The 13,006-nt window shown below is 39.8% G+C and overlaps 1 protein-coding gene across 4 annotated transcripts in view; it reads left to right on the top strand.

The window, feature by feature from the left end:
- Positions 1–13,006, top strand: part of wdr7 (WD repeat domain 7) — a 163,261-nt gene that overhangs the window by 77,853 nt on the left and 72,402 nt on the right. For all 4 annotated transcript variants that reach the window (XM_028601996.1, XM_028601997.1, XM_028601998.1 and 1 more), the window contains 2 exons: positions 983–1,101; positions 1,493–1,616. In XM_028601996.1, coding sequence (XP_028457797.1) covers positions 983–1,101; positions 1,493–1,616 — 243 coding nt within the window. The remainder of the gene's footprint in view (positions 1–982; positions 1,102–1,492; positions 1,617–13,006) is intronic.

Genomic DNA, 13,006 nt, shown 5'->3' on the forward strand with positions numbered 1-13,006 from the left:
GTGTCTTCTATCTATACAGCTAACGTTAACGCTAGCTGGCAAACGTAATCGTGGGTTAGCCCAGTGCTGTTTAACGTTAACTTTACATTCATCAAAACAATTATACTTAAAATAACTTCATGAACACGTTGAACAATGTTGTAACCTTATAACGTTAGCGATCCCCACTGAGCATTAGCATCAGCTAACGCTAACGCATAACATTAAGCTGGATCCGTGGACATTGAAATGTATCAATAAATAAGATGTCTGCTGTATTACTGTATACTGTGATTGTATGATTTAAAATTACTCTTGAACGTCTCATCTAGGTTCCTTTGTTTTGAAAGAAGTTAGAGGAACCAGAGGGGTCAAAGGTTTTATGACGCCACTGACTAAATGAAACGTCCGTGTCATTAAAATAAAATAACAGATTTCTCTGGGTTTGAATGTTGGAAACATTTAAGATAGCGTAAGCACACAACTCATACATACAACATAGGTATAGTCGTTTTAGACATTTTAATGCAGAAATGTTACATATTGTACCTTTAATAAAATATGTAAGTACAATTTTTTTTTCTTCACTTTCTACAATGATTATAATATCCTATCTAACATGTCATCCATTAGCAAGATATCTTCATAATCACTGACCAGATTTCCAATAATTTGTCTGTGGATTTTCCTAGTCCCCAGATGATCAATCTTAATTATTTAGGTGACCCTTGACCTTTCCTTTAGTGGCGTCATCAGAAGAAAATTTCAAATTGTACACAAAATCAGAAAACGGTACTGGTTAGGCTCTAAGAAAAGCTCAATCTTCAGCATGTTTTTTTTTTTTTGTCCCACCACTTTCATATTGCCTGGTATAATATGAAAAGTGTTTTCATGTGACAGGAGTGAGATGTGTGTATGAGAGAGAGAGGCTTTGGAATATAGAAGTATCCACTGGCCCTCCATGTAGTCTTTTCTGACTTTGTATGTGTGTGTGTTCGCGCAGGTTGGAGCCAGCTGGCAGCCATGCATTGTGTGATGCTCCCTGACCTCCTTGGACTGGACAAGTTTAGACCTCCTCTGCTGGAGATGTTGGCAAGGAGATGGCAGGACCGCTGTCTGGAGGTAACACACACACACACACACACACACACACACACTATGCACAGTTCCAAGCTAAGACATCCAGGCCAACCCTGTTTCCTTAGAATTATGTTTTATATAGCTTGACAGCAAAAACATTTTGAAAGAAACCCAATGTTGCCTGGATTACTCTTATTTTAATAACATGACAAGGAAACGTTTCAATTAATGTATCTGCAATGTTCCAAAATTTCCGTACTGAATATATCTGCAAAATGTTCACTGCACTACAGTACATATCTGAATCTGTTCATTTTTGTTGAAGTAGAAATAATGGACAATTAAAAAACCCAACATGGCTTTTCAAGTGAAGACCATCTACAGAATATTGATATTGATGATAGTCATAACTTTAACCTCTTTGCGGTTTTAGGTGCGAGAAGCAGCACAAGCTCTCCTATTGGCTGAGTTAAGGAGGATTGGCCAATCCGGACGTAAGGACACCATTGACTTGTGGGCTCCCTACCTTCCTCAGTATGTGGACACTGTCAGCTCCCGTAAGTACCTCACACTGCTTTATATCTAAGAGAAAGCAAGAGAGAAGGATATCTGTGTTGGGGTTAGGGCCGCAACTAACAATTATTTTAATAATCGATTAATCTGTTGATTATTTTTTCGATTAATCGATGAATCGGATAAAAAAAAGCATTCATTTACATCAACTCAATACATACATACTTGTTGTTTTAGTTAATAGTTGTGTAAAGGTAAGTAACCCAAATAGCAGATACAGACAAGACACACAGACAGAAAGACACACACTTATTCATTAAATTATTACCATCACCATACATACCACACACTATTATATTTGTCAACAATAACTGATATGGGACAAAGCACATAATATATACATGACAACAGATTGAAAAATGAATGGGCTAAAAAAGGCGAGTGAATAAAACCGTGTCTTTAGTCTCGCAAAGTATACCACCCCTGCTTTATTACTGTTATTACCGAGCTAACGCTAGCTTGTCATGCTAGTCAGCTGGATAGCGAGTAGCATGTAGCTACTGGAGGGATGGTACGTTCCTCCCTTCAGACCGGAACAGAAGTAGGATAGTGTAGTGACTTTACCCTGCTGTTGAACTTCCTCCTCATCAAGGACTCCAACATGTTCACGTTTTAGGTGCTGACTCATCACCGTGGTGCGCCCCTGCCATGCCGTGTCGCTTTTGTTTATCTTGCAATTAACACGGTTTTGATTTATTTAGTGTGAAATGCTCCCACACCTTGGATGACTTGGGTCGTACTGATTTCTCTGCCTCCGCCGAGTGATTCAGAACAACGTTACGGGTCTCTCCGGTCTCTCTCCTTATTTCCTCTAACCCCGCTCTGCTCTTTTTTCTTTTCTTTCGCTCCGCGCTGCTCCGCTCTGCGCTCAACTGAATTTTTTTTTTTATCTCCGCGACTAGGTTGCCTAATAGTTGCGCGACACAACAAATTGATAATTAAATTCGTTGCCAACTTTTTTAGTAATCGAATTTTATTGATTTTATCGATTCGTTGTTGCAGCCCTAGTTGGGGTGCGCTGGTTCTTGGTGTCACACAATGACAGTATTAGTTTACTATACAGTTTCTTTTCCCATACTCTGAAATAGCCACAGTGAGGACATTTACACACTGGTTAAAACTCTCGGGACAACACCGGTGTTACCCATAATACAAGAAAAGGTATTCGTAGATGATGCTCAATATCTGTGGAGCGCTTCCTTTGATCTCTGGCCTCTCTGGTCAAGCCTCCGACTGCAAGATGGATGGATGACAGTTTACAGGTTACCTTATTAATGTTATCAAGTTCCTTATTAGCATTGGGGTTAAATCCAAAATATTGCCAAACAGGTGCTTTTGCTTTTCGCTTTGACACCAAATCCTTTGCCATTGTCTTGTCAGTAAACTCTCTTTACCCACCTGACTCCTGCTACTCTATGCTGCGACTTTGCTGCTGCTGCTGAACTGAGCAGACACTTTTCAGTTTATTATAATATGATAACATGCTTAGTATTTTACTAAATTATTTTAGTTTAGTTTTTATTTAATGAACATGGGACGCTGATACGGAAAAATTAAAGCGTAATGCCAAAATGCATCCTAGGGTATTTTTGTGAATGTACGTGAGTCAAACTTTAGTTTAAAAGCATATTTAGGACCGAATTGCCACTTTTAAGATTCACCGTATTCTCGTTTTTGGGAGTGCTAGGGGCACTTTTATGCTAGTCTCAAAATAGCTAGTTTCGAAATACTAAGAAGGCTCGACACAACATGAAACTATGCTCGAAGTATCACCAGGGGCTCTACACGTGAACGAAAGCATTGACATTCTTTGTGTACACAGATTTACTAAAAAAAAGAAAAAAAAGTTTTTGAGCAACTCACCGCAGCTGTTGTTGTTTCCGGCCACTACCACCTCGGCAGTCAAAACGAGTTGATATCCGAATGCGAATGAACGGACTCCATATGAGGCTACTTTTCAACTACAAGGTCAATATTGTTTTTCAATAACGACAATACAACGACTTATCCGTGCATTTATATGGAACTAAGCTTTAAGAGCTTTCCGTCTTTACTCTCCTCCCTGTTACGTTGCATTCGGAAATCGATTGTTTTTGACCGATAAAATGGCTGCGGCCGGAAACAGCTGCGGTGAGTTGCTCAAAAACTTACTTTTTAGTAAATCTGTGTACACAAAGAATGTTGTCAATGCTTTCGTTCATGTGTAGATAGATACTGGTGATACTTTGAGCATAGTTTCATGTTGTGTCAAGCCTTCTTAGTATTTTGAAAATAGCTCTTTTGGGACTAGCATAAAAGTGCCCCTAGCACTCCCATTCAAAAGGCCATTTGACCCAAAAACAAGAATACGGTGAATCTTAAAAGTGGCGATTCGGTCCTAAATATGCTTTTAAACTAAAGTTTGACTCACGTACATTCACAAAAATACCCTAGGATGCATTTTGGCGAGAGTTACGCTTTAACTGAAGGGGATGTTGGGGGCTGTTGGCAAGTAATTTAATCTGTTAATGCCTGACCACCGTGTAAGTGATGTGTTTTAAGTGATGTCACTTGACATCTGTCAATTGCTTCTTTAGATGGGAGCTGTCAAAAGCGTAAAACAAGACCTACTTGAACAAATCTGAAACATCTAGCTATCCCCCTCTCCCTATCCATTTGTCTTTTTCTTTCCTTCACTGTCATTTTTTTTTGCTCTGTCTGTCTACTGTATATTCCCTGGTCTCTTTCTCAGTCTATAGTTACATCGGCTGATGGGAAGAAAGGTGAATCTCCACCATATTTTACTAGAACTGACACTAGTGTGTCTGTGTGTATTCGGTAGATGCCTTGTGGTTGCTGGGGGTTTCTCAGGGGAAAAGTTGCCATGGAAACGGGCACTGGTCAGTGTTGTGTTACCACAGCAGTACCGTGGGCGGGGGAGGTGGGAGGAGTGATAGGCCGGTGACCTCAGGGGACTAGGGAGGATGGTGGGGGGGGGGAGAGAGAGAGAGAGAGAGAGAGAGAGAGAGAGAGAGAGAGAGAGAGAGAGAGTTAAGGGGTCATTCAATTTGATCTGTGTGCTGCACAGCAAGACTGGAACAGAGAGTAAGGTGACTTCTGCTGGTCCTGGAATATCATGGGAAAGTCTGGGAATGTGTTGAATCCTCTGGAGAAGTCCTTTGAACTGAATCTGTTTTCGGGTCTGTCTTTTGTTGAACACCTAATATGTAGTTTCCACACATTGTCTAACAGGGTGTGCCAACCTTTTGTGGTCTGAGACCCCCGTGTTTGGTCCCAAAGTCCCCCCACCATCACATGATAACTGCAGTTCTACTTTTTGTCCTGCTAACCAGCACTAGCACTAATGCATTAAGAGGAGGGTGACAAATATTTTCCCATTATTCAATATTCAAATCAGTTTTCCCTTACATTGAGACTGTATCCATAGCAAATACTGCTAAACATAGCAACTCAGAATTTTTTGATTGTGTTCCAACTGGGAATTCACTTCGGAATTGTTGTGTAAGCTCTACTGAAGCGTCCATCCATTAAAGGGGAAATGAAGCACTCAATCAAGTTTACATGATTTACAAGATGGATTTCCTCTATAATCAACAATTATATAAGAAACATGACAATTGTAAACATATAAAAGAAAAAAAAAACGTTATATCTTTCAAGGCCAGGGCGCTGCCATTGTGCAATATTCTAACGTGACGTCACAGGGTTGGTTGGCTTTGGGCAGGGAACGACAGAGATAGTGAAAGAGACAGTGAAAGATAGATAGTGAACGACAGAGATAGTGAAAGAGTCAGTGAAAGATAGAGATAGTGAACAACAGAGATAGTGAAAGACAGAGCTAACGTTCAGTTAGTGGAAAAGACGGTGAAATACAGGTAACTAAGCTTGTGGAAGATGGAGACTGAGGAGCCACAGGACAGAAGAATACGAAAGGGAGGCCACTATTGTATTGCTCCTGGATGTAAAAACGATTTTTACAGGGTCAAAGCCAAGGACAAAACAGTCCATTTTCATAAACCGCCGCTGGAACGGAAAACTGTACTGCTGCGCTGGCTAACGGCTCTGAAGAGAAAGAGCCCTCCAATGGGTGCTGACTCTAGGGTTTGCAGTGAACATTTTCTGGAGGAGGATTACATTGAAGAGAAGATCTTTGAGTTTGGTAAACTAGTTGTTCGCCGGACCAACAGACTAAAGCCTGAAGTTGCTCCTTCTGTCTTCAATTTCACTGCCTATAATGTGTGCTCTACTGACCGCCCAACATACTCCAACAACAGCAAAACAGAGGCATCAGTCCGCCGTAGGGACAGGGCACTAAAACGCGCCAGCCAGGCAGGGAAGAGACAGGTAGGGCATTCAGCGACCCACAGAAGTCAGCATCAAAGATGCCCACACCAAAATCAAATAAACAATATTCACCAACATCTATTAAACGTATGATCATCATGAGCATCTCTCAGTCCAAACAGCAGCTCTCATAAACACCTGTTAAATTACCCCTCCCAACCCAAAACACGTCCCCTTGCCTAAATATTTCCATAGCAGCATATGATTTATCTGATGTATTAATAACAGCCAAAATGACAACGAAATTCAAAAAAAACAACCATTAGAAACACCTGAAAGCATTCATCTACAACTCGTGTCCTAATTTGATTCACTAGAGAATGTCAACACAGTTGATGGAAACCTCGAAGAAATATTTCTTACCGTGACTCCAACTTTCCATAGCAGTCAGGCTTACACTTCACTCCAGACTCCAGGTTTTACCACCCCTGAATTTTTTTTTTTAACATCCCTCAGAAGCATAACAAACACATTTACATTACACATTTTACTCTTAGGTTAAAACACCAAATAAAAGTAATTTTACTGATTTAACCAACAATTACAGCACATAACTGGTATGGACATTGAACCAAAAATTATTATTATTACATGGTTATTGTAAGAATAAAACAACAAGAAACAGTGTTTCAGTATAAGATTCTTTTATATGCTTTAAACCAATAGTCAGGATGTGAGTACAAAGTATTCCATGATAAGGCTGTCAATATCAGTTGGGTACCTAAAAACAGTAAATGTGTTTACAGGTTAGGCAGACATGCATGCGTCTGGTGGCCAGTAGCAAGTTCCCAGAAGCTGACACCTGTAAGGAGATAGAGCAGGAGATAGGCAGTGTCCACATCCTCTCCACAGTCAGTGTCAGCACCCAGACCGATCCACCTGAACAGGAAACAGAAGAGGGAGGCAATAAGCAGTACATTTGCACAGGCACTTTGACAGATGACATACTTAACAATTACATAATAAAAAATGACCATTCATATTTTACTTCTGTGGAAGGCTTCCCCCCAGCTACGGCATTGTCATCTCAGCAAGATCTGGAACTTAGCAGTGAGGGCTGTGAAGAGTCTGAGGTAGAAAGTTTAATGGAAGAGAGTCAAGATAATTGCAGTGAAGATGAGTTTGACTTGGGTAGAGAGGAAAGCATCAGTGATGAGGATCAAAGTTTCAGTGATGTTGAGGATGAGGAAACAAATGTCTCACAAGAGCGAAAAAGTATTGTGTCGACAGGAGAATTATTGAAGCTCTTTCATGTGTGTCATTGGGAAGGCTGTGGCAAATGTTTGGTGAGGCCACCGGCAGTCTCCAAAAGTGGATTTGGGCTTAGGATCAACACAGAATGCATTGATGGCCATGATTTTATGTGGCTCAGCCTTTAGTTAGAGGAATTATGGAATGCAATGTGTCTGTACCTGCTGCTGTATTTGTCACTGGAAATGAGTGCAGTCCATTCATGGAGGTGTGTGACACCATTGGTCTGGAAACCATCTCAAAAAGACAGAGGTCAACAATACCTGGACAGTACACAATGAGGCTGTACTGAGTGCCTTAGGTGATGAGTGGCTCATCGTGTCAGGAGACTCCAGATATGACAGTCCAGGTCACAACGCATCATATGGAACCTACTCACTCCTGGACATCAAGTCGAAGTTGGTGGTGGCACAGGAAACTGTTCAAGTCACAGAGGTGAAGAACAGTTATTGGCTTGAGGTGGATGGTATGGAAAGGTGCCTTTCCAAGTTGGGAGAATATGGTGTGACCATATCTGTTTTGGCAACCGACTGCCACCCATCAGTGCAGAAAGTCATGCGTCAGGAATATAAATCTATACAGCATGAATATGACCTCTGGCACATTGTTAAGTCTGTCAAAAAACCACTGCTGCAGTGCCACAACAAAGAGTTGTTTGAGTGGATCAGAATGATCACAAACCACCTGGTTTTGTGTCACAACATGTGAGGGAAATGGGACTAAGTTGAAAGACAAGTGGATCTCAATCCTGCATCACATTACCAACGTGCACCATTGGGTATCTGGTGAGACAATGACCAGGTGTGAGCACCGTACCTACACCCCTGAGGAAGAGAGTCCGCGTCCATGGCTCCTCCCTAGCTCTGCTGCCTTTCAGCAACTGCAGAAGATAGTGCTTGACAAGCAGCTCCTGAAGAAATTGGAGAAAACCACACTTGGCATTCACACAGGACAGCTAGAGAGTCTTCACTCCCTGTACACGAAGTACGCCACAAAGAGGAAGACATTTCTGAGGGAGAGTTTGGAGGCACGTCTGCGGGTTGCTGCTATGGATCACAACAGTAATGTGGACCGGAAGACAGCTAAAACAAAAGAAGGTGAAGAGCAACATAAACACCAGTACTCCAAGTCTGCTCAACAGTATGTGGTGACCCCACTGAAGGTGGACAAGGATTATACCTTCAGGAAGAACATAGTGGCAGGAGTGATCAATAGGTGCAAGTCGACATCCATCCGGGCAACATTGCAGGAGCTGAAAACGGAGACTGTTATCACGCTGGCCCAGCACAAAGGTGTGGAAAAACCAGAGAAAGCGGTGTCTGTTGCCAAGCATCTGAACAGATTTGCATCCTCACAGTCCCGTAACGGAGTAACAAACCCTGACTGAGGAAGAGCAGAAAGAACAACACAAAGTTTAGTAACATGTTAAAGTGACTAACACTATCCTTGTAAAAAAAAAAAAATGTTCCTTAATTGTTCCATGATTACACTGTATATTAGAATTAATTTAGAGCATTTTATTTCTAAATGAGTTACATGGATTTACATTGTAAATTTCCCATTATTTAAAGTACATTATTTGTGCAAGTCTGAGCTCAGTTCCGTGTCAGACAAGCTGTTGCCATTTAATCACTATGCCTATAAAATAATTATTTGATGTTAAACTTTCAAACGTGTATTAGAGTCTTTACTCTATTAGAGTGATTGTTTAAACATACAAGGCTTTACATCCATGGTCACAGTATACTGAGCCAGTACCTCAACCACCTAGCTTGACTTACCTGCATTGCTGTTAAATATTCACATTCCTTCTCAAAACTACTAAATATAATTTAAATGCCCATTAAACCACTTGATGAAATATTACAATAAATCCTCTTTAATGGCAAACATTGAATGCAACTTAAAATTCATCATATGCATATTCAAAACCATGATATTCCAGGGATGGAAAATCAGCCCTGATGGAGCCAACAACACAGGCTGGAATCGGAATCCGGTTCTTCTTCCCCAAATGCCCTCTGGCCCAAAGGGTAAATTGCCGGTATGCAGTCAACCTAAATAGACTGATGAAAAGAAAGAAATGTATTGGTTAGGTTTCAAATAATTTTTTTTGTACATTTCATGGCCTTATAAAACACTTATTTTGTAATGTATATGTACACATTTATTTAGTAGTTTAGTATAACTACATGTATTCATACATTTACTCTCCAGAACTGTTAGCTATTCATGCAGTTCCACATGATTTAGTTGGTTTTTAAATTTAAATGGTTGTTTAAATCTGGTTGTGTAACAAGCTTCCAGAATAAAGTGACAGTCAGTTACCAGGGGAGGTCTGCTGATTGTTGTTTTGACCACAGGGCCACAGAATTCTGTTAAATACAGTTTGTCTGTATGGGTTTTGCACTGCAGAATAACGTTGGTGATGTAACTCTCTTCACTCGCCAACAGAACCAACCAACCCCGTTACGTAGGCTGTGACGTCACTCCAAAATGGCAACTTGCTAGGTAGATCGCTAGCTAGAAATTACGAAAAGAATTTTGTCATATCTGTGGTTTTAACAACTTTTTAAAATAAAACTTTAGGCAAGGTGATTTTTTTTATATATGTAGCTACTACCAATGCGAAAACATGGACGTTTCATTTCCCCTTTAAGTCCACACCAACTCAGACCTCCATTACGGCTTCATTGTTCTCAGATGCAGCTGTTCTGTCAGCTGCGCTGCACCTGAGGAGCTGAAAGGACAGCAAAAAATACTTTGCAAATAGGCTCCAGGCCTTGATTAATCATCAGAGATTAGAGAGTCCACAACACATAGACAGCCAAAGAAATCAAGGGGGTTATATCTGAGTTATTGCAAGTTGTTAAAGTTTTCTAAAATTAAAGCGTTTGTTCCAGAATGACACACAAACATTGAAAGTCAAACATGCTGTTTGAAATGTGGCTAGTGTGAAATGACCTGTTTTTAAAAGCCCTTTTTAAGACCTTTTTAAAATGTAAAATGTTGGATTAGTGCAGGGGTTTCCAAACTTGGAGGTGTGGAGAAGGGTGAATAAATGTTTTGGTTCTACAGCAAAGCATGGAGTCTGTGAAACAACAGTCAAGTTAAAGTTTGGCTGACGATTAACCAACTGCAAAATGAGCTGGTACAAAACAAAGACAATATGATGAGACATTTAATGCAGACTCTTATTTTTTTTATGAGGATATACAACCATTCAGGCCATGCTGCCATGGTGTGAAGTGTTTCTTTCTTAGCACTGCATGAAAATATAAAACAAATTGTTTATCTTTTTTTGTGATAAAATGTTTTTATTTTAGAAATTGCAACATTTACAAATAAAATACACAAGTGGGAATACAAAAACAGAAAACTTAACAGACTGAGATTACATCACAGTCCAGTTTAAAAATAATAATGATAAAAAAAATAAAACCCTCCCACACCAGGACCTACAGGGGTCATGATGGAAATACGAACTAGTTCATTTACAGAATAAGGACTATACCAGAGCCTTCAACTTCACAGCAGCCAGATGCCATTGATTCAGGTTGTCTTCCTTAGCCCCATTTATACAAGAAGTTGATTGTTCCATGTGGATAACATTGAAAAATTGTGAGAATCCAATGAGTAACAGAAAGTTTGTTAGGTTGTTTTCAATGCATTGCAGTTTTTAAGTCACTGTTAAGCCTGCAAACAATTGCCTTCTAAAATTCACGAGTTGTTAAGGCCCAAACGCACTGAAAGCGCCTGACTCATATGTTTTGAATTGCAATATATGTAACCGGTTTTGTTATATAATTTTTTTTAAAATAAAAAACAGACATATTCAAGGCTCTTTACCTACGCCATATGGTAAAACCGCTTATGGCTGCATAATACAAGTCCCGCATTCAAATGGTTACTTAAAGTGAAAAGAGAGGCATAGTGTAAGCACAGTGTACTTAAATGTACTTAACATTTGTTCAAGGTAAAGCTTTCAACTTCATATTAATGCTGGATAGTTTAATGAATAATAATAATGCATCATATTTTAATTGTGTTTAAAATCTGAATCTACAAAGTAACCATAAACATTTCTCCGTAAGGTAAATGTAGTAGTACAATGTTTTCCAATGAAATAGAAGTAAGTCAGTAGTATACAGTTGAGTTGCATCAGAGGCATCGTTAGGCCTGCGCGTCCCCGGCTACACCCCCGAAGGTTTTTTGAATAGCCCCAGATCTCTCGCTCTCTCGCATCTCTCTTATTTTTATTTTTTATGTTTTTACAAAAACAAGTTTAATATAATAAAAATGCTACATGCAAATTAAGAAAACAAGTATTTTACAAGGCACTCGCAGTTCTTACATTTTTTTTTTTTTTCAGAAACTTTGGTAGACCTGTAACCTTGTCAAGTTTATTTTTCCAAGGTGAATAGAACGGGCAGCTACGTTTGTTGCTATCACCTAGAAACCCTCGGTAAGTGAGGAGAGGTGTAATTTTCGGAGGAATCGTAGCCAAATCAGACTAATACATTGACACAAAGTTTAGGAGTGCAATACTAATTATTTAGTTTGAAGTTCCTGTGAGTTTCCAGTCTATGGTTCAGACTCACACAGAGCTCTAAAGCATGGGTGCACTCTGCTGTGGACATGCTGCAGCAGATGTGTCACGTTTGAGCTCCGTGTATTTCTGCCGTAGTTTCTGTTGTCCACCTCTGATGTAGAGCAGGGTACAGCCACTTTCCTAAACTTTGTCTCATTCAGAGACCAGAGACCCAAACGGAGCTCTGTGTCTGTCAGAAGGTCTGAGATCTACCGTATCAGCAGAGCAATCATGCAATGCACAGCAGACTATGGTGCAGGTAGATGCTTTTCTGAAATATTGTGACTTTATTCTTGTAATAGCCTATTATAACTTTATTTTTCACCAAATATCACGACTCCTCCAAATCTCAGAGAGCACAGATGGGATATATTTTGATGTGCAGAAAGTTTTGACCATGAGCAGAAATCTTGCTCAAATCACAATATTACAGTCCAGGGGTTTATTAATTCATTAAAATGAATTCAAGTATCATTGAGGTTAATAATTGTCATATGCACATTTAAGGAGGTTAAAAAAAAAAAAGACTCTAAAGAGGAGGGAAGAGTACATTTTGCCTTGTCTACATGTGTGCTGACACAGATATAATTAGAAAAGTTAATGTACAGGAGAATAAATAGTTGAAAGCAATACAGAATGCCTGAGAGCCTTACTGCAATATATTCCATTATGTTTTTATATTTGGACTGTAATCTAGGTTTCCCTTTACATTGTATGGGTGAAGACCCTCAGATCCCCACATCATGAGTCACCACACAAATCTGGAAACAAAACCCTGGCCTTTATGAGGCCAGTTATGATTAGGACAAATTGTGGTGCCATTTAACTAACATCTACAAACTGGGCAGCTAAAATGAACATACACTGGCTATTAACAAGCTGGGCAATCACCATTTTGCATTGCATTCAGTTTATTTAAATGGGTCTTGGCTAAGCCCCCAACCTCCTCAAGTTCTAGAAACGCCCCTGAGTTGCATATTAAATGCTTTCAGGGCCTTCTGAAAGTAATTTGTACAATGGTTCTGGAGAAAGTTGCAAGCAGCAATACAGGAGGCCAAGCATTCGGCCCGGTTTTGAACTGGCACTGCACTAGTGGTCTAAATGTGTACACATTTTCTGAGTCCTATAACAGCAAAGCTTTTCAAATAGACCTTGAATGTACATATTTTTCTTAGTTTGCAAGCTGTT

Source organism: Perca flavescens, chromosome 16 (genome assembly GCF_004354835.1).
Source record: "Perca flavescens isolate YP-PL-M2 chromosome 16, PFLA_1.0, whole genome shotgun sequence".
NCBI lineage: Eukaryota > Metazoa > Chordata > Actinopteri > Perciformes > Percidae > Perca > Perca flavescens.